The following is a 23,863-nucleotide window of genomic DNA, read 5'->3' as shown; positions in this document are numbered from 1 at the left end:
CTTTGACCAACATTTTATGATGTATATTTTCATCATATTGAGATGTAAAAAATTGCAATTTATAGTACTTTTCGTATAGTCTTTGAATATCTAATTTTTTTAAAAAAAATATCGAGTTAATGTAATCTAATTTAACTTTAAAAATTAGTCAAATTGACTTTCGAAAAGCGCAACATGACAAATAAAAATGGACAGAGGGAGTATGAAAGAAGAATAAATGACTTTACGTTTATTTAGATTAGAGTAGGGAGAGGGAGAAGATATAAGACAGGGATTAAAAGTAAAAGTAATTATTAGTGCATTGAAAGTTGGCATGCATGCAGGTTTACCATTAATTAATGGAAGTACATTCATTAATATTGATATGATTGCCCATTGGTCTCTTTTGTGCCATGTACACCTCTCATAAAAACTTGTAATTATGATTTACATTTTGGAATTTGACCATCGATTATCATTAAAGGATAAAATTGCTGTTTTTCATCTGTTTGTCCAAAATTAAACAAAAACACCTTCAATTGAAAACATTATTATAGAAAGCAATGTTTTAAGAGATGGGGGTGTGAGATGGGGTAAGGAAATTCATATATAGAAAATAAAACTTCTAACATGATTATACAAGTATAAATAATCTAATATCTTAACTTTCTAATAATAAAAAAAAATTATTTCTAAAAATATTTTTTATCATACTATACAATTTACGACCTTAAAAGAAAAATAATCAATAAAACTTGATACAATTATTGTAAAAACATCACTCCATCATGAATAAAAATAAAATTACTTTCAAATAGCTAAATAAAATATGATAATTTTGATACATATGACAAAACCATGAAGACCAAGAATAAGTGAAAAAGTAAAATTTCGCTGCAAATTTTTGAAACAAATGTTACGTACTAAATCATCACCTTTACAGTGTTACCAAATAGTAACGATGTGATACTGCAACTTGTTATTTGAGTTACTCTCGATCTTCTTATCCCTATAGATTAAATAAATTATTAAGTATCATTCATTTATTCAAGAATTATGAGAGTCAACAATGTTAACTAAAAATTTTAGCACATAATTTGTGTAAGATCTATTAGGCGAGTTGGGCGTTGGGCATGCTTAGGGCGTACAGTCGGGCGCTTAGAGCGTAAGTCTTACAGAACTAACCCTCACACTTGAATTTCGAGGAATTTTGCTAGAGCCCCGAAGCGAGTCTCAACAAAGTCTTTATCTATAAATGTTGAGTGAAATTCTTTATATTTTATTCTCTTTTTTAAAAATATTTTGGCGGTTACTTTGATCACCCTTATTACTTTGTTTATTTGTGCATAATATTGATTTCACGATTAGTTAATAATTCATTTTCTTCTATAATTGTATGTTTGTGATTCGCTCTTCTATTTGAGTTAATTTTGTTCTACATTTTTTATTGAGGATATTACTGTTTTAGTATTATTTTTTTTCAGGTTGTTAATAACGTTGGATTTAATTTACTTATTTTATCTTGTTTGCTGCTCATTTTGGTAGTTCTCACTGTTGGTTTTTTATTATGGTCATTATTATTGTTATTATTATGACTGTAATTGTTATTATTATTATTATTATAATTATTATTATTATTATGTTGATACATTTTGTTTGGAATTTGATTTTGTGGCAAGCCATACATTATTAGTTAGAATTGGCCAATGAAAAAATTGATATCATTTTTTGGGGCGGAATTCATCATGCTTTTAGGTATAGACAGTGGTGAAGACAGAAATTTCACAAAGGGTGTCCAGAAATAGCAGTTTGTTATGTTAAGGGTGTTCAAAATATGTTATTTAATCATTTCGTATATCATTTTACTTGTATATATGGTATTTTTTTCCCGACGAAGGGTGTCCAATTGGACACCCTTACCACCATGTGGCTACGCCACTGGGTATAGAAGGCTTTATCATAATATTATTTTTTCAAGGGTATTAATCTGATTATTTCTTTTATATTTTTTAGAATATATTCTATATATTGTATATCTTCGTTTCTTTGATATATTTCTATATTTTCTTTTATTAGGTCTCCTAATAAGGTTATATTTTCACTAGTTGCTTGCCAATATTGGAGGTATTCGTAGTTTATCATTAGTCTGAGTATTCTAATTCTAGATCACTAATATCATTTCGTTCTAGGTCTATATCTATTTCATCTATTTCATACCAGGTTTGGGTCGCTAGTTCTAATTCTTCAAAGTTAAATATTTTATCCCATATTATTCTTCTTAATTCAATTATTCTATATCTTTTAGAATATATAAAATCAATGTTTCATAAGTTAATATCATTTTATCATGTAGGCAAGTAGCCATATTGATGTTCTGTTGTTTAATCAATAATTCCCTCATATCATATGCACAGTAAAAATTATTTATATTAGATTACTATAAACTAGATTATTTTCAACCATGCTTTCTCGTCACTACTAACACCGTACTTTCAAAGGTTTTTTCTTCCTAAACAACGCCTCAACTTTGTTTGCTCCCCTCACGACTTTCCTTGCCTACAGTTTCAACCTTAGGATGACATAGTTCTGGAAGTTTTTCCTTTTTTTTTCTCCATGTTAGCAAACTAGAAACATGCTTCAAATAATTCTAGTATATAATAACTAATATAAACTTATTTTATCATGCTATGATATTCAGGAATCCATAGATTTAGCTACGCATAATCATAAATAGGTATACCTGTTTTTCTATGAGTGTAATTTCTGTTGTGTTTTGATCCATATCTTAGATTGGAAACTTGATATTTTATTGAAATATTTTTGTTTACAAAGAGGCTTGCTTTCCGTCGAGAAAGTCTTGCCTTAGATGTGCCTAATGGCTCTCTATTTATACAAGTAGAGATACTTCTACTTACTTTACATCTGTCCTATACTATTTCTACTTTACATTTTCTGCATACTACTTTACTTTAATAATGCACACCTACCACTTTACACTGGTCCACTAATAACACACCTACCACTTTACACTTGTCCACTAATAATGTACACCTACCATACCTACCACTTTACATTTGTCCACTAATAATGTACACCTACCACTTTACACTTGTCTGCACTAATTTACATATTCCTATCCACTAACTTACTTTTACAATAAGGCAAGCAACTTTATTTTTCTTTTATCTTGTCAGTATTTGCTTTTTATCTTGTCGGCTTTATTCTAGCTGGACAACTGGAATTACATTATCTTCTCCATAGCATTTTGAACATTGATGATCTGGGTATCTGTGTCCAATAGTCTTGTAATATTTTGTCATTATCTCTGGTGAAATAAAATTCTTTCGTATTGCTCTTGTAGTTGGTTGTTGCACTAGTTTTAATAAGCTTAATATCCATTGTCGTATTTCTTCCATATCTGCTTCTCTAACTTCTCTAGAATTTGAATATGTCATAGTTTGCTCTCTTGCATAATAGCTCCATACTGAATTTCCATTTAAATAATTGGTTGTTAATTCGTTTAAAATAGTAGCTATTCCAATAATCCGCTTTCTAGCATAAAATTCTGGTATCTCTACTTTTTGTATCTCGTCTTGTCGTTTTATTTTTTCTGGTATTATCATTTCCCTGTTTAATTCAATTTTTATAACTTGTATGATAGGTTTAATTTCATCATACAATATTTCTGTTGGTGCTGATAGAACTTTATATAAAAGAGTGTTCCTTTAGTTATCCTTTTATAATGCATAAATGCCTTGTGTAACTCTGGTATTGTTGATATCTCATCTCCTGTTTGGGTATATACGGTATTTAATAGTCCATAGTTGTAGCAAGTTCCTATTAGATTGGTACTTGTTCCCGGTTGTGCAATCAACTTATTATATCCCTGTAGATTTTGTGTAATATAATCTTCATGGGGTTTTTTTTGTATTTTTGGATCTTGGATTCTGGTTTAGAAAAGTCTGTATTTTATGGATGTTTTCTATGTAGGCTCTGGTTATATGGTTATAAGTCTTTTTGTTTTGTCCTAGGCTTTCTTTATATGTATTTAACTGAGGCGGTATGAATAATGGAACTTTTTGGTTCTTTGGCATAAATGGGTTTTCAAATATTTTATTCATATTAGTATTAACATATCTGGTTCTATTTTCTTCTTTTGTTGCAGATGTGCTTCCTATAGCTGCATGTAACAAATCATTATGGGTTTTTAGGTGTTTCCCAACGTCACCTTGTAGCTCTGGAATTTTTAAGTCTTCTGATCAACTTAGCTCCGCATTTTTATAGTCATGTTGCTGACTTTTTATTTGTTGTAGCTCTTTGTCAAGATTTTCTACTTTTGTGCAAAGTAGGTTCATAGCTTTGAGTATTTCTTCTATAATATTTTCTTTCTCAGTTTGGGTAGCTTTGTCTTGAGATGTAATCTGCAATAACATTCTTGTCAGTACATATTACTTCTATTGTAAAATAGAAATGTAAAATTTAATATATTTAGTACTAGTCTTCGTATCTCTTTGGTTGTTACTGAATCTTGTACCTTTCTTGTTATCCACCATTTTACCTGTGTATTATCTGTTCTTACAATAAATTTGTTATACACAATATATGGTTCAAAAGCTAATAACATTTATATATTGAATATAATTCTTTTCTATTTATTTCCTATTTTATTTCGGAATTTGTAAATGTTCCTGAATAATATCTGCAATGGTGTTCTACCTTTTCCTTATTATATCTATATTTTAATACTCCTCCGTAGCTCATTTCACTTGCATCTGATTCCACTATATAGGTGAATTTTTTATTTTCATCTGGAAATCATAGTTTAGGTAATTTTTTACATAATGATTTTATTTTTCGTATTTGTTCTTGATCTTTATTATCAAAATGATATTCTACATCTTTCTTTAATTTTTTATGCAATGGTCTTAAATTTTCTGCTAAATTAGGTATATATTCTCTTACTTGATTTACTAATCCTAGAAACGATTGTAATTTCTCTTTGGTATCTATTTGTTCATCAGAATTTATTGTCTTTTGTACTATATGTGTTTGTATTTTTATACCATTTTTGTCTATTTGTATTCCTAAGAATTGTATTTGTTTTTTCATTATATCTGCTTTCTTTTTACTTAGGCTTATGCCTAAGTATTCTATGATATGTACAAATTTTTCTAATAATCTTATATGTTCATCTTGTGTTTTAGAATATAATAATATATCATCAATGTATACTATACAATTTTCTAGTTGTTTAAAGTAATTATCCATAAAATGTTGATATCTACCTGGTGCATTTTTATATCCAAATGGTAATACATTCCATTCATAGAATCCTTGTGGTGTTGTAAATGTTGTAAGTTTTTAGATTCTTCTTCTAACTTTAAGTGGCAAAATCCTGATTTACAGTCAAATTTACTAAAATAATTATATCCTTGTATTTGTCTTATCTTTAATATTTTATTTGGTATTGGGTAATTATATGTTTTAGTTTTTGCATTTAAATTTCTATAATCAATAACCATTCTACTTTTTCCTCTTTTTTGTTCACTATGTTTATTTACAATAAATGGTGGGCTTGTTTGCTTACTATTGCTTTCTTGTATATATCATTTTTCTAGTAATTCATTTATATGTATCTTGAATTCGGTTAAATCATTAAAATTATACTTTAATGGGTTTTGGGTTATTATACTATTATTATCAATTAGCTCAATTTTTACTTTTGTTTTATGTTTCTCCCATCCTTGTAAAGGATCCTCACTATATAATAATTCTAACTTATATTGGATTATTTTTACTTTATCTATAGAAAATATAATTAATTCTATTTTAGGGTCTTCTTCTCTTATATTTTCTAATTTTTGTGTAATTTTTCACTATCTTTTATCCATTCTGTTGTTTTCCGTTTTTTGTTATTCACTCTTTTTGCTCCTATTTTTTGTTTGCATGGTGTTGTGAACCACCAATGTGTTTTTGTTATTATATGTGGGTATAATTTTTCTAAAAGTGGCATTCCTAATAGCATAACTTTTGTGGTCAATTCAAAGTTATATATTTCTTCTATAGTTAATATCTTATCCCATATTTGTATTTTTATATTTTTTGCCTTATATGTGATCATGCTTCCTTCATTATTAAATCCTGTTACTACTATCGGTGTTTTTAATTTTTCCCATTTATCTTCTGGTAAGCAATTGTATTTACATATGTTAGCTTCTGCTCTTGTGTCTATCATTGGTGTATAATATCTGTTGTAATATCCTTCTATTATTATTTTTGCAAGTATATATATATTCATGTTTTTATCATAAGAAAGTTCTTTTTATTATTATCTTCTTATTATTATAATTTATTGTTAACTGTTTGTCTTCTAAATTATATGATTTTACTTGCTAAACCATTTTATCCCTAAAGTGATATTTTTATCTCCTTGATATACTTTAAACTTTATTACTATTGGTACTCGTCCAATGATTATTTCCTTTTCTGTAGTTTCTTCGATATATATTAATGCCTTTGGTAGTTCAGGGCATAATTGTTCAGTAATAATTATTCATCTTTTGTTACTAATTTTCTTGTAATATAGTTTTTTTCTTGTCCTGTATTTATTAATATTAGATATTTTCGTTGCTCCATTACTCCCGTTATGTAATAATGATATGGTTTTATTTCTTCTTCTATTGATTTTTGTGGCGTTTTATCTATTCTTCTTGAAGTACTCATTTTTGATGATATTTGGGGTATTTCATAATTTATTCGTTTTTATGTGCTTAATCTTTCTTTTACTATTTCTAAATCTTCTTCTATGTCAATCTCATTATAACTATAGTCATTATTATCTATGATTGTAACTATTCTCTCAAAAGGATTTTCTATTTTTATTTTTTTTATTTTATTTTTTGTTGTTATCTTATGTTTTGTTGTTAAAACATACAAGTTTTTACATCTAGCTGTAAATATTTTACTTCCTGGGGCTAGTTCTATCCCTGACATTTTCCAATATAATACTAGTGATTTATCTATATTCCTGTCATTTATTGCTACTAAGTAGTTAGCACTTATTATGAATTAAAATTTTTGGTATATGAGGTTACCTTTTACTGCACTTATTATACTTTTTTCTATAGGTTGTATGATCATATCATCTGCTAAGTATATTTTTATGGATGTATCTATTCCTTCTCTAAAACATGCTTTTATTAATATCTCTGTTCCTCCTAAATGTACATATTTAATTGGATTTTTAGCCTTAATATCTTGTATTTCTTTATTGATTATTCGTTTGTTTATTATTGGTATTTTAGCCTTTCCTTTGGTGTATTTGCAATCTATGATATGTTCTCTTTGACTTACTACATAATATTCTTCTTTTTGTCGTTTAAACCAATTTCTTATTGTTGGTATTTCGAATATTTTTTCTACGCTTAGGTCTAATTCTTTTCCTTTTATTTGTTCAAATATATTATTATCAAATTTTTTTTTCTGCCGATTCTTCATCTTGATATTTTTCTTTAGTTATTATTTGTATATTTGTTTCAGTCATTGATATAGTATTCATTATCTGATTCTATTATTGAATTATTTTCCATTTCGTCTGTTTCGTTTTCTGATAATTCATATATACTATCTTCACTTTCTAATTCATAATCTACGTACTCTATTTGTGTATATTTTTCATTGTCTACCAGTATTTCTGATATTTGTTTTTTCTTTGGATTTTTAGGTAATATACAATTTTTAGCTATATGTCCTAATTTTCCACAATTGTAACAAGTACATTCTGTTAATTTTTTCTTTGGTCTATATGGTCTTTTAGTTTTATAGTTTTTTACATAGTATCTTCTTCTTGGTTTTTTATATTTATATTTCGATTTGTACTTTTTATTATATTTCTTTTTATAGTATCTGTCTGTACAACCGAATTGGGGTGCTGTTTTATTTTTGCAACATGCTAAGTTTTTTACCAATATTTTTTTCATTTTTATTTCTTCTTTATGTTTTTCACATAGTTCTATAAACCATCGTTGTAAGAATTTCATTCTAGTTCCTAAGATATCTGTTAATCCTTCTTCATTCCAACTTTTTATTACTTTTGAATTAAAAGGTTCTGGTAGTTTTGTAAAATATAATTTTCTTATTTCTTTACTTTCTTCTATGCTATATGTTCCTTTATAATAGTATTCTCTAAATGCACATGTATATTCATCTATATAACACATGTTACATATTGCTAATTTTGTCATTAGATTCCGGTTTATGATTTTTTCTTTAATTTGTTCTTGTACTTCTGTTGTAATACTACTAAATTCGTTTCTTATAGCTACTTCATATTTATATAATATTTCCATAGTTGTAGTAGCTATTTCACCATCAAATTTTTTATTACTTCTTAAAGTTTTTAAACTTTCATCTGATAAATTTTGTAGCCATAATTTTACTGTTCCTATAAGTGTTCTTTCTATATATCCTGGTGTTTCTGTCATTCCTATTTTGTTATCTATTAATTTTTTTGATATATATCCCATCCATAATTGAATTGTTTTATTTATTTCTACTACACAGTCTAAATCTAAAAAATTATGTTGTTCAGTTATTGGTTTAGGTGTCTATTTTTTATTCAATCTTTTATCCCACATAGTTTTTTCTCTATGATATTGTCCATAGTTTGCATTATAGTATCTTGGATTTTTTGGATTTTTTACTCCCGATGTACTTGGTTTTTCATCCATGTCTACGTCTCCTGTATTTACTTCTAAATTTTTTGTATCTATGTTTGCTAAAAGTTCCGTATATGTTTCGCTTATTTCTGAATGTTGTTCTTCTAGATCATCATTATTTATTTCATCAATTCCTATTTCAGGTAGATTATCTTGGTTTTCTTCTTTTTCTTCTAGTTCTTCTAATTGTAATTTTTCTTTAAATTTATTTATCTCATTTGCTAATTTTGTTTTTTGTTCTTTTTCTTTTTGTTTAATTTCATACATTTCTTTCAATATTGCTAGTTCTTTTTCTAGTTCTATTATTTTTGTATTTTTTTACTTCTTCTAATTGTTGTACTTCCTTTTTTGTTTGTTGTTTTATTTTTTCCAATTTCCATTTTTCTATCTATTTCTTCATTTTCTTTTGTTATTCTTGTCATGACAGTTAAACTATCTTCTAAGTTTACTATTTCTTTTTCTAACATTAAACTTAGATTGTCACCTATTTTCTTATATCTTCTTCCTAGATTAGAAAATATTATCTTTATTTTTAGTCCGTCATAGTTTTCATATGTTTTTTCATCTATTGCGTATTCTTCTTTATTCATTTATAAATTGTGTTGTAGTTTATATTCTAAATTTTCTATTTGTATTTGTAGATATAAAATAGTTTTTCTCTGTGCTACTATAGAATTTTTACAAATTCCTGCAAATATATTACTGTTAAGTCTATTTTGCCTATTTCTTAATTCTTGTCTTTTTGCTATAATTATTTCAGTAAGTTTTTGTCTATATTCGTTATTCTCGTTATTCATTGTATCTTTAAATATTGAATATATTTATATTCTATTTTAGATATTATCTATTAATTGATCTAATTTATCGTTATCAGTTTTTGTGATATTGAGTTGTTTATATTCTGGATATAATTTGTTTAATTTTCTTCTTATTTTTCTTATTTTTCTACTAATATATTTCTTTATATCCATAGCTCTGATACCATTATATATTTTGTATGTTAAAATTGGCCGCTGAAGGAATTTCCGTCGATTCCCAATGCCTCTCATGTTCATAAGACGGATTTTATTTTTCAGTTATTATTATTTTATTTATTTTAGTTAATATTTATCTATGACTAATACTTTTACTAAGTGTCTTTACGGGTACCCAAAATTGCTTCCTGAGTAAGCTATTTGAATAAAGTTTAAATGATATTTTTTATTCATTATTATGTGTGCTATTGACGATAGGCAAACATTAGACCATTTATCATATTATTGCTTCACTTTATTATTTGTTTATATTTCATGTTTATTATACTTATACATAATATTTAATCTCCTCAATTTGAAAAAATGAATTCAGTCACAATTCTGGATTTTGAAGGATGCCTAATACCTTTCCTTCGAATAACTTGAACTCTTACCATATCTATTGGTTTCATAGATATTTTTATACAATTAATTAATGGTTTCCTAATTTTTCCTAAAATTAGGTGGGGAATCCCTGAAAAATTCTTTTAATCATTAAATTCTTTTTAAATTGATTATTTTTTGAGTCACCACGACGTTGTGCCTAAAAGGAAGTCAACAACCATCATAATATATAAATACCTTCATGATACCATCACAATATATATATATATATATATATATATATATATATATATATATATACATGATATAACTAGAGTTGCTTTAGTCTATAATGATGCCATCACATTATCTATATATTATCATGGTATCATTAATGTCTGCTTCAATCCTTTATCCTTCAATGATACCAACATATTATATATATATATAACATGATATCATTGATTAATGATCAATCTTTCAAGAGGGAAAATCATAATTTCTTAGTGATACCATCATAATATATTCGACTCATTTAGGGCATAATATTCAAGGAATTAGTGTCATCAATGCATATTTTAAGCTCATAACTGATGTTAAAGTATTAATATGCAACAATGAAGAACAAAGAGCAAGGCGAGAACATTACGAGGCAATTAGGAGCGAAAAAACTGAAGAAATTGAAGGAAAGAAAAGCTAGTACTCGCCAAAGCCACTCGGCAAGTCACCGAGTGGACCTTAAGCTCGCTCAAAGTTCCAGCATCCCAGTCCATGAACAAGACCTACTTGGCGAGGAGGCTAGTGATTCGGCAATGCACCAAAGAGATCGGCGATGCCAATCTCGATCGCCTAATATTTCAGAATGAGGTGTTAAAAAGGCACGCTAAGAAGGCAAGAAGAGGCGCATTCGGCGTGTCGCCAATCGGCGCGCCGATCTTAACCCATTTCGCTGAAAGTTACAAAATAACTTTGCTGAAAAAGGCACGTTAGAAAGGAGAGAATAGGAGCACTTGGTGCATAGCCGACCAGTTCAGCCAGTCTGACTTATTTCGCCGAGTGCCCTCCATGCTGAAATTTTAGGACCGTATAAATGCAATTTTGAAAAGAAGAAATAAAGTTCCCACATTGTCCACTTCTAGGTTTTTGGTCTTGAACATTCTAAAACATTGTTTTTACATTTTTAAATAGTGATTTAGGGTTTGTGAGATTTTTAGCTTCAATTTGAACATTTGAAGACTTGTGGATTGTTTCCCAATCTGATGGAAAACTTCGTTGGTAACGATTTCTTGTTCTTTATTATGTTTGGCTAAAACCCGCATTCTTGGGTGTGTGATTGTGTAGTTGAATGCACTAATTATCTAATGGGTGTTGTTATTTACTTATTTTATTGTTGATTTGAAGTGGATTCAATTAATAGTTTGTGTTTTAATTGAGGAATTGTAGTTGCAAATGCAATTCTAGCTTAGTACTCTACACTTACTTGAGAAAGAAGTGTTAGAGTTAAATTATTAGTTGATGATTGTATTGTTACAGATTTGTCTTGAGAAAGTTGGTCTGAATGCAATTTTACAAATATAGCTTGAAAAGGTAGATTGATTAAGGTAATTGGTTGTTAATCTGTGTTGTGCTTGTTGAGGTTCGAAAGAACTCACTTGATTTGTAATAGTTGATTGAGAAATGACTATTGGCCGAAAGCCTAGTCTATCCACTGAGATTCAACGACTTTTAGTAAATAATAATCACCTATTACGCGAAATTGGCATTCAATTTATTACACTCCCAAGAAACCTTCTCTATTTGTTTACCCCTGGTTTTAGTAGTCATAATTTGGTTACCTAGATCTCCCCATTGGACATTAATTGTCAACACCTTGTCATTTACTTTATTATTGCAAAAATGTCTACATCTACAAACGATTAGAACAACATTTGACTTCTTAATCGAATTCTTTATCGTATCACTCCCTATGGAATCGACCACAACTCTTAGTTGGGTTTATACTTGTTAGCGACTGCCTACACTTAGAATCGGATGAAGTGTAGTTTAGAGTTATAAAAAATGGCGCTGCTGCCAGGGAGTGTTTAGAATTCTTTTATGGAAGTTTAGTCGTGAACTGATTTTGTTATAGTTGAATTATCTTATTTGAGTTCTTTGTTGGCTGCTAGATGAATTATCTTATTTGTGTTCTTTTTGGCTGCTTTTAAACTAATGAAGAGAAGAGTGTCAATGGGAGCAATGCCAGCCAACTTGGGAACAATGATGACATCAAAAATTTGCATGATGTCAGTGAGGATCAGTTAGAAAGTGCGGGTGCTATCTGATTGCCTCTAACTGTGCGCAATGCGGTGTTCCACGTGACCAACACTTTGTTGCAGTTGTTGCAAATGAAGGGTCTCTTTGGAGGACTTGCTCATGAGGACCATCATGACCACATTCAAAACTTTGTGGATGTGTGTGGGCTATTCTCGTTTAAGAACATCACTTATGAGTCAGTCCGACTTCGTTTGTTTCCCTTTTTCTCTAATGGGGGAGGATATAAAGTGGTTGGCCGATTTACCAACCAGTCGACGCACCATGGACAGACTGACGGTCCGTTCTGCACGGCCATCGATGGTGTTCAGAAAGTGATTTTAGGCCCTTAAACCACACGCCCTCAACCACGGACCGTGATCTGACCGACGGTCCGTTAGTCAGGCCATGGTCCTGGGCCTTCAGGGTTTGTTTTGGGGAGGCCATCCACGAACCACACCTATGGTCTGTGGTCCCATCCACGAGTTGTGGGTGGCCCTCATGGGTTGGCACCGACAACTCATTAAAAGTGCTATTTACACTCTTTCGGATCCGGGGTGTTACAATATCTCCACCTTGGGATCATTCATCTTCGAATGAGATTCAAGCTAGTATGAAAAAGGTAGGAGAGGAACTAACAACCCAACCAACAATGCGACTTCCTCTAAATGCATGTAACCAAAGAGGAACTATCGACTCCAAGCTAGGACGTTTATCAAAATATCATAACAGGATTGGAGCTAAATCTAATAGCCCATCATGCATGCAATACATATATCCGAGGAGGAAACATCAACTCCAAGCTAACATCCAAGGAGGAAACATCAGCTCCAAGCTAAAAACACTCAAATCATCAAATACATATATCCGAGGAGGAAACTTCAACTCCAAGCTAAAGACATGCTCACAACATCATATCAAGTAGTCTACATGCAATTCATACTCAAGTGCACATAAACATGTAGAAATCAATCAAATTAATTCATTTTCTCAAAACTTGAACTTTTCATAAATCATGCATCATAAGGAAATCATGGAAACATATAAGACACATGACTCCAAAACATAAGACAAACCATGAGGAACTCATTACCTCAAGCTAGAGTAGGAGTAAAAGGAAAGAGATGAGGATATCAGGACATCATATCGACCTCGGCCTCCCAAGTAGCACCCTCAACTAATTGATTCCTCCACAACATTTTCATAGAAGATACTTCTTTATTTCTCAACTTCTTGACTTACCGGTCTAAAATATCAACCGGTACTTCTTAATAAGAAAGATTCTTCTTAACTCCCAAACCTTATAAGGGAACTATGGATGTCGGATCACCAACACATTTCTTCAACATAGATACATGGAAAACTGGATGCACCGATGCTAACTCATTTGGAAAATCTAGCTCATAAGAAACCTTACCAATATGTCTCAAAATCTAATATGGGCCTACATATCGGGGACTAAACTTCACTTTCTTACCAAACCTCATTACACCCTCCATGGGTGAAATTTTCAAGTAAACCCAATCATGAACATCAAACTCAAGATCTCTTCTTCTTACATCGACTTAAGACTTTTGCCAACTTTAAGCCGTTTTCAACCCTTCTAATAAGTCAAACTTTCTCTATGTCCTAATGTACCAACTCGGGACCTATTAGGGCAACTTCACCCACCTCAAACCATCCTATAGGAGATCTACTCCTCCTACTATATAATGCCTCAAATGGAGCCATATCAATACTCAAGTGATAACTATTGTTATAAGCAAACTTAATCAATGGCAAATGGTCATCCCAATTGCCCTTAAAATCAATCACACTAGCCCTTAACATATCTTCCAAAGTTTGGATAGTACACTCTACTTGCCCATAACTTTGGAGATGAAAGGTCGTACTAAGCTTAACACGAGAACGTAGACCCCTTTGGAAAGACTTCCAAAATTGAGAAGTGAATTGGGTACTACAATCAGAAATAATGGACAAAGGCACTCTATGAAACTTTACCATCTCTCTCAAGTACAACTTGGCATAGTCCTCCGCCGAATAGGAAACCTTGACGGGAAGGAAATGAGCCGATTTTGTCACTCGATCTACTATAACCAAATTGAATCCTGTTGTCGCCGTGTGCGAGGCAAACCAACAATGAAGTCCATATTCACATCCTCCCACTTACAAGTAGGAATGCTAATGTCTAAGGATAAAGCTCCTGATTTCTAATGTTCAACTTTCACTTGTTGACAATTAGGACACTTAGTCACAAATTCCTCAATATCCTTCTTCATCCCATTCCACCAATAGACTTCCCTTATATCACAGTACATCTTGGTGGCTCCCGAGTGAATGAAATACCACGAACTATGGGCTTCTGACAAGATCTGTTCCCTCAAGTCATCAACATTTGGGACACACAAACGACATTGATATCTAAGTACACCATCTTCCCCTTAGGACAAAGCCTCAACGAATTTATTAAGCATTGTTTCTTTTAAGTCGACCAAAATTGGATCAAGAACTTGGCTTTGACATCTGCCACTAAAGATGATTCTGAACCATTGTGGACCATCACACCACCCTTCGTAGAGTCCACTAATCGAACAACCAATCGGGCCAATCTATGAACATCTACACCAACTCTTTCTTTTCTTCTTCAATATGATCAACACTTCTCATGGATAACCGACTAAGAGCATCTTCCACCACATTTGCCTTTTCGGGGTGATAGAGAACACTCATGTCATAATCTTTGAATAACTCAAGCCACCTTCTTTGGCGAAGATTTAGATCATTTTGATTAAACACATATTGCAAACTCTTGTGGTCGGTAAACACATCTACATGAACACCATACAAATAATATCTCCAAATCTTTAAGGCAAAAACAACCACCGCTAGTTCAAGGTCATGGGTAGGATAATTCTTCTCATGAATCTTAAGTTGCCTTGAGGCATAGGCAATCACCTTTCCATTTTGCATAAGCATACACGCTAACCCAATTTTAGATGCATCATAATAAACAACAAAGCTATCCATTCCTTCTGGTAAAGTCAACACCAGAGCGGAAGTAAGTCTATCCTTCAACTCTTGGAAACTCTCACACTTTTCGGGCCATATGAACTTAGCCTTCTTTTGAGTCAAAGTCGTCAAAGGAGAGGCAATTGAAGAGAACCCTTCAAAAAACCTTCTATATAACCGGCTAAACCCAAGAAACTTCTAATATCCGGAAGAGTTAGAGGTCTATGACAAATCTTGACCGCATCCATCTTCTAAGGGTCTACCTCAATACTATTACTTGAAACAATATGGCCAAGGAAAGCTACGGACCTTAGCCAAAACCACATTTGCTAAACATTGCAAAGAGTTGTTGGTCCTTAAGAATTTGCAACACGATCCTCAAATGACCAATATGCTCATTCTCACTTCTCGAATAGATCAATATATTATTAATGAACACAATCGCAAACATGTCAAGGTATTGTCTAAACACCTTATTCATCAAATCCATAAACGCACTGGAGCATTAGTCAATCCAAACGACATTACCAAAAACTCATAATGACCATACCGAGTTCGAAAGTCATCTTCGAAATATCATCTTCCTTCACCCTCAATTGGCGATAGTCCGACCGAAGGTCAATCTTAGAAAAGTAACTTCCTCATTGAAGTTGGTCAAACAAATAATCTATCTTTGGAAGAGTATACTTATTCTTAATCGTAACCTTGTTCAATTGAAGATAGTCAATACACATACGAAGAGAACCATCTTTCTTTCTAACAAAAAATACTGGAGCGCCCCATGGAGAAATACTCGATCGGATGAAACCCTTATCCAACAAATCATTCAATTGTTCCTTCAACTCCTTAAGTTCTGGTAGAGCCATACAGTAAGGAGGAATAGAAATAGGTTGCATATCTAGGAGAAGTTCAATACCGAAGTCTATCTTATCTCCCTCTCAGGAGGAATACCGAGTAATTCATCTGGAAACACTTCCGGAAACACATTAACAACGGGGGCCAACTCAAGAGTAGGGGTTTTGGAATCTACATCCCTCACCCTAACTAGATGGTAAATGCAACCCTTAGAAATCATCTATCTGGCTTTGAGACAAGAGACAAACTAACCCTTAGGCATAGAATTTCTCCCCTTCCACTCTAGGACATGCTCATTCGGAAACTGAAACTTGACTACACGAGTTCTACAATCGATAGAAGCATAACATGAGTGCAGCAAATCCATTCCAAAGATAACATCAAAATCTATCATATCAAGCTCTACCAAGTCAACAAGAGTGACTCTATGGGACAAGGAAATGAGACACTTTTTATAAACCCTATTAGCCACAATAGAATCACCAACAAGAGTAGAGACATAAAAAGGTTCTAACAACACATCTAGAAGAACATCAAACTTCATAGCCACATATAGCGTCACAAAAGACAAGGTTGCACCTGGATCAAGTAAAGCATAAACATCAAGATGGAAAACTTTCAACATACCGATAACCACATCGGGAGAATCCTCTTGTTCACCACGAGTCTGAAGTGCATAGAATCAGTTTTGCTTGGGAGCATTGGAACCCGAACGACTAGAAGGAACTTGCTTGCCCTCTCTTCCTTTAGCCATAAGCATTGGGCAATCTCTCATTTTATAACCAATTTTACCACAACTGAAGCAACCATACATGCCGACTAGGCACTTCCCCTCGTGCTTCTTTCCACATCTAGTGCAAGTAGACATAGGCATTGAAGATCCACTACCATTTCCTCCTTTAGGCTTAGGGTTAGACACCCTATCTTTGTTGAACTTACGAAGAGCATTGAAGGAACCTTAACCGGAAAACCTTTGTTGAAATCTAGGTTGACCATGTCCATCGGAACTTGCATGAGAGAAATTATCATCACCGGTCTTAGCCCTCTTTGCTTCCCTAGAATTTTCCTTAAGTTTCTCGTCTTCAAACTGTTCAGCATGAACCATGAGACGAGAGATATCTATTTCATTAATGAGCATGGTGGTACGACACTCTTTAACCACTATTTCAGACACACCTGAAACAAACTTACTCATTCTTGCCCTAGAATCGGCAACTATTGTTGGAGCATATTTAGACAATTGTGTAAACTTCAAAGCATATTCCCTCACACCCATACTTCCTTGACGAAGTTTGATAACGAAGTTTGATAAACTCAAGCACCTTTGCTTTACTCGTCTTAAGGGGAAAGAACCTATCAAGAAAATCAACCTTAAACTTCTCCCAATCAAGAGGACCCGCATCTTTCGATCTCCCTTATTTCCATTGGTTGAACCAAGTTTGAGCAACACCTTTTAGTTGATAAGCGACCAACTCTACATTTTCCACCGGTGTCACTCCCATGATCATTAAGACCTTAAAAACCTCATCAATGAACTCTTGAGGATATTCCTCAACCTTAGAACCATGAAACTCCAGAGGATTCATCCTAGTGAAGTCCCTCACTCTAGATGTCATCGTACTCATATTTGGGTTCACGGGAACTGCAACCTCCCTATTGGCTTGGGCCACCACGGCTTGAGCCAACACTTGAAAAACATCCTTAAACTCCGCATTAGTCACTTACTCGGCCAAAGGATCGACCGAAACTTGAGGAGCTTAGGGAGAAGCTTCTTGTTCCGCATTCTCCCACACATTCCTTCTAGCATAAGCTCTTCGAGTAGCCATGTCATGTAGAGCATCGGATAAGGATTAGGAGAGAGACTTTATAGAGTTAAACTCTATAGCACGACTTTAAAGTAATGAATGAAGTGGAGTTTCCTAAATATCTTGTAGCCTCTCATTCAAAAATGTGGCGCGCTTCACACTCATAAACAAGACTCTACTCAACGTGGCTTATGAGACATCCTAGGACCATTCAAAACCTTGGGCTCTGATTACCAAGTTTGTCACGACCCATGGGTAGCCCGTAGATGTAACACATCGTATAGGACCCCGAGACCCCATACAATCCACTTAGCATTCATAACATAAGAAATATAATAAAGGAAGCAAAACAACATTTCAAGTCCAATAGTTTTATAAAATAAAAATGGAAGTCTAAAACACTTGTCTCAATTGCCATCTAATACAATAGAAGAGAAATTGGGCCTAGCCCATACACCATGTCCAAAACTAGAAATAAGAAATAAAACTAAAACAATAAAATCCATCCACGAAGCATGAGGACTCACCAAAGCTCGAGAATCTCAAAATCAACCACTAGCCATAAAATGGAGAAACCTGATTGTTGGACCCTACATTTGGGGAAATGTAGGCAAGAGTATGCGTTAGTACAAAACAATGTACCAAGTATGATAACTATACATAAAACATTTAAATCATGCTAAAAGAGAAATTTCATGACATGCAATTGACCAAGCTAAAACATGATATAAAGGGTTAGAAAACATAAGTCATAACACATGGTCAAATGCAAGCTAATATATTAAAACCTTTGAACACATGTGCAATACTTCTTGAAGTAACCTTAGTTCATTATTAATTTGGGGAGTAACCTTAACTGACATAGAGACCATGTGAGCTATAACATGATTCCTTGGTGTATCCCACACTGAAAAGGATTGTCCTACTTGCCAAGGTAAGGACCATGAACTTCTAGCTTAAGTGGATCCACTAGCTAATGTCTATCTAGACAATCATCCTATGGGGGCACATAGGTAAGGGATAAGGATATTGCTTCTAGAAACTTGGCCTCTACTAACGGAAGAGCTTCCATATCGATATCCTCTCAGTGTTAACCATAAATTTCACGGAATAGTCATTTCTTACTTGTTCTCATTATCCATGGAAAGACACGTTATCTTGTCAATCCAAGCTAAGTTATAATCCATGGAAAGATCATTCAACAACCAATCCAAGTTAAGTTTCATGTGGATAGCTCTTAATCTTTAATTCAATTAGGTGAGAAGACCTTTCAACCTTAAAATCCTTACTATGTGAGAAAACCTTTCACATCATGCTCTTATGTCTTTCATGAGAAATCCTTTCAACAACACAATAACAACATCATCATTGATACTTTACTCTCAAAGCATCCTTAAAACATTTGCATAGATTTAATAAGAACATGTATAATTCTATAATTTACCTTTCAAGATTCAAAACCCACTTTCAATCATCAACATTAAGAAAAACATGGGCTAGATATAGATTTCCTCATAAATTCATGTAATTCTCTCAATACATGCTTTATTTCATAAAACTCCTCCTTTATAATCAAAATCCCACATCACATGATCATAACTTGAAAACATTGGGAAAACATGGGTTCATAGGGGAATCATCATAGAATAATAGTATTTCATCAATTCATGCATAAGAGATTATAATTCAATTATTTAAATCAATAATCAAGACAACCCATGGCAATTGAAGAAAACCCTAACTAAATAGGGGAATTCTAACTTCGAAAATATGAGAATTTAGGAACTCCATGAATTGAAAGAATCCATGGATGAAAACTAACATACCTCAAAACCAATTGCTAATCTTCAATGAAGGAATTGAGACTTGACCTTGATCCTAGCTTGAACCCTTTCTTCTTCTTTTTCAAGTTCTAGAGAGAGAAATATTTTGGAGAGGAAGAGCTTTATTTCCTTTGGTGAGTTTGAGAGAATGGTTTCTATTGGGAAACTTGGGGATTAAAATATTTATATAGATGTCTTAGTGAAGGGTAAAACGACGTAGTATAGAGATAAAATAATTAGAAAAAGACCAAACTACCCCTAGACTTAGCTGTTGAATCTCGACCCACGACCACTAGTTGACGGACTGTGGACACACCGACGGTCCATCCTGCACAACCATCAATGGTGGTCAGAAAGTGATTCTGGTCCCTTGAACCACGGGCCCTCAACCATGGACCATGGTCTAATCGACGGTCTGTTGGTCAGGCCGTGGTCCTGGGCCTTCAGGGTCTATTTTGGAGAGGTCCTCCACAGACCACACCTACGGTCTATGGTCTCATCCATGAGTCGTGGGTGGTCCTTGTGGGTTGGCACCTACAACTCATTAAAAGTGCTATTTACCATCTTTTGGATCCGGGGTGTTACACTCCGGTCCTAGTGGTGGTTGGAAACACTATAGGTTTTATGCTCTTCAAACTCAAGAAGATCATGAGGGTTCCCCGAATGCAGTAATTGGTAAGTTAATGTCTTTTAGCTTGGGGTTATGTATTTCTTGATGTTGAGTGTTTCGTTGGATCTGGTAAGACTCCATGTATAGAGATAATATTTGTAGTAGTTCTTGAAAACCCTTGTGAAAACTTCTTAGGTATTTACTTGTATCAATGGTTTAGTGGTTGTTACGACGTTGGTGTTATAGTTGGGATTAAGGAAGATGGATTTGAAAATACTGGTGGAGTTTGCTCCCAAGAGGGAGATAGTGTGCTTCATGGTTTGTACGTGAGTAGAACTATGTTGATTTTGGAAGAGTTCCTTGTCATGGTTTGGTGGGTGAAAGTTCGAAGGCGATGTGATATCCTAGTATCCCTATATATTTTCCTTTTATCTTCAAGTCTAGCTTGAGGTCTTCGCTCTCATGCTTCACTCTTTAGGATTCTTATGTCTTAGTGATCCTCATGTTTCCTCATGCATGCATGCTCATTGAAAATTTGATTTTTTCGAAAATATGATTTACCTTAATTGATTGATTCATGATTATGTGCATTTGAGTATGATCTTGCATGTTTGTCTTATGAAAAGATGTTTTTTAAAAAGTATGATTTAGCTTGGAGATGAAATTTCCTCCTCGGATATGTGCATTCATGTTGGGCTGCTAGGTCCAGTTCTTATCTTACTTATGATAGTTTGAATATGTTTTAGCTTGGAATCCATGTTCCTCCTTGGTTATGTGCATTTTGATGAAGTTGCATTGATGATTGGGTTGTTAGTTTCTCTCCTACTCTTTTCGTGCTAGTTTGAATCTCATTCGAGAACGAATGATCCCAAAGGGGAGATAATGTAATACCTCAGATTTCAAAAAGGGTAAAAATTTAGATTTTTCACAACTTGGTGTCAGCAATGACGACACCATCCACGGATAGTAGGTAGGACGACGGTCAATAGGTTGTGGTCGTGGTTGGTCAGTTTAATTTTTCCAAAATGTTAAGTTCTAGTACTTGTTCAACGGTCCACCAGGATGGCCCGTCATCCACTCCACAAGCCATAGATGGGGTTCGTAGGTGAGTCAAACTTAGAGAGATTTCATAGTCAGAATTCGAGAACGACGACCACGGCCTAGGGTCTGTAGACTTAACTACGATCCGTAGGAAAGGGCCCGCCATTGGTGGCCCAGTAATTGAGTCTCTGAATTCAACGAAGGGTGAACAGGATGGTCTGTAGGTTGAACCACAAACCGTGGTTCACCACCGTCTTTGACAACGACAGTTATTTTGAAAGAAAGGGATTTTGGGTCAACTTTAAATGGTCATAGCTTTTAGCACAAATTGATATAGGTGGTCTATAACCTATCAAATTAAACATAATTGAATCCTCTTTCCAACCTTACCGAGTTTGCTAAAATCCACGCCTCGAGTAAAAAGTTATGCTCATTTTAGTGAAGCCTTATTGAGCAGACCATGAACGACGGACCCAGTCGATGGACGGTAGTCCAAACGATGGTCCGTCAGTCCTATTGTAGATGGCATTCAGCCATTTTTAAGTCAGGGGTTGTTGAGTCTTTTCCCAATTGTTTTAACTCAATACTATGTCATTTCTCTCTCTAATAGAAGCCTATATAATGATTTTAAACCCCCAAATTACCTGAACCCAATTCATTCTCTCAAATTCTCAAAAGAAGATAAAACTCTTCCTCACAAATATTTATCTCTTTAGAAGTTGAAGAAGAAAACTAGGGTTTCAAGATCAAGCCTCTTAATCCTCCATTGCTTCCAAGCTTTTGGCATGAAGGTATGATAGTTTTCATCCATTGATTCCTTCCATTCATGGAGTTCCTAAATTTTCCTATTTTCAAAGTTAGAAATCCCCAATTGAGTTAGGGTTTTCTTCAATTCCATGGGTTCTCTTGATTATTTGTTTAAATGATTGAATTATGATCTCTTATGCATGAATTGACGAAATACTATGATATCATGATGATTCCCCTATGAACCCATGAAATACCCATGTTTTCCAAATTATGATCATATGAAAGTAGGTTTTGAACCTTGAAAGGTGAATTATGGAATAATTATACATGTTCTTATGAAATCTATGCAAAGGTTTTAACGATGCTTTGAGAGTAAAATATCAATGATGATGTTGTTGATGTGTTGTTGAAAGAATTTCTCATAAACACATAAAAGTATGATTGTGAAAGGTTTTCTCACATAGTAAATGGTTCTAAGGTTGTAAGGTCTTCTCACCTAAATTAATCAAAGATAAAGAGCTATCCTAATGAAAACTAGCTTGGATTGGTTATTGAATGATACCTTTCCATGGATGACTTATGGCTTAGCTTGGATTGGCAAGATGACATGCCCTTTCTAGGATAATAAGAACAAGTAAGAAATGACTATTCCATGGGATCTATGCTTAGCACCGAGAGGATATTGAGGTAGAAGATCTCCCGTTAGTAGAGGTCAGGTTTCTAGAAGCAATCTGCTTATCACTTACCTATGTGCTCCCATAGGATGATTGTTTAGATAGAAATTAGCTAATAGATCCACTTTAGCTCAGATTCATGGTTCTACCTTGGCAAGTAGGACAACCCCTTTCGATGTGGGAGACACCGGGGGATCATGTTATAGCTCACATGGTCTTTATGTCCATTAAGGCTAATTCCCACAATAATAATGAACTAAGGTTACTTCAAGAAGCATCTCACATCTGTTCAAAGTCGATTTTACTTGCATTGATCATGATTTCATTGTGTGTTTTCTAACCTTCTTATCTTATGTTTGACTTGGTCTTTGCATATCATGAAAATGTTTGTTTTAGCATGATTTCATACTTTTATGCATGACTATCATACTTAGTGCATTTTTGTACTGACGCATACTCTTGCCTACATTTCCCCAAATGTAGGATCTGACATTTAGGGTTCTCAATTTCGTGGCTAGAGGTTGTTGGAGAGATTTCAAGTTGTGATGAGTCCTCATGTTCCAAAGACCGAGCTTGATTTCCTATTTGCCTTTACTTTCAGTGTTTGAACATGATGTACGGGCTATATCCCGATAAACTCTTATTTACTAGATGGCTTTGAGACGATGTTTAGATTTTCGCTTTTCTCTATAAAACTTTTATATGTTGAAACTGTCTCTTAAATATTTCAAACTATATTATCTTGTATGATGTATGTTAAGTGCCTTGTATTGGGCCTTTCGGGGTCTTGTACGCCATGTCACGTCTAGGGTGTACCTTGGGTCATGACAATGGTGCTCCGACAAGGGTGGTACTCCGGCGGTGAGCTGGCCAGAAAGATGAAAAACAGTGAAAAGACCCATTTTTATCTAAAAATTATTAAACCCTATCCTAAAATATTTTATCCACCATCTAACTTTGTGGCCAAGAAATTG

At 33.4% G+C, this 23,863-nt stretch overlaps 1 protein-coding gene across 1 annotated transcript; it reads right to left on the bottom strand.

The window, feature by feature from the left end:
- Nucleotides 1-16,868: 16,868 nt before the first annotated feature.
- Nucleotides 16,869-17,462, bottom strand: LOC125877509 (uncharacterized). The gene is made up of 2 exons (XM_049558784.1): nt 17,158-17,462; nt 16,869-17,037 (listed from the first exon to the last, which is right to left on the bottom strand). Exons 1-2 carry the CDS (start codon nt 17,460-17,462, stop codon nt 16,869-16,871), a joined length of 474 nt encoding a protein of 157 aa, XP_049414741.1.
- Nucleotides 17,463-23,863: the final 6,401 nt, after the last annotated feature.

This window comes from Solanum stenotomum, chromosome 9, assembly GCF_019186545.1.
Source record: "Solanum stenotomum isolate F172 chromosome 9, ASM1918654v1, whole genome shotgun sequence".
Classification (NCBI taxonomy): Eukaryota; Viridiplantae; Streptophyta; class Magnoliopsida; order Solanales; family Solanaceae; genus Solanum; species Solanum stenotomum.
The sequence above is the reverse complement of the archived record's forward strand: the minus strand, read 5'-3'. Positions and strand labels throughout refer to the sequence as shown.

What these genes read in the sequence shown, in the direction of transcription:
- LOC125877509 (XM_049558784.1), bottom strand. Translation starts at nt 17,462, where the DNA reads ATGGGTGTGAGGGAATATGCTTTGAAGTTTACACAATTGTCTAAATAT. An exon ending in CAACCTAGATTTCAACAAAG is followed by an intron (nt 17,038 to 17,157) that starts GTTTTCCGGTTA and finishes TACTTGCACTAG; the next exon opens with ATGTGGAAAGAAGCACGAGG.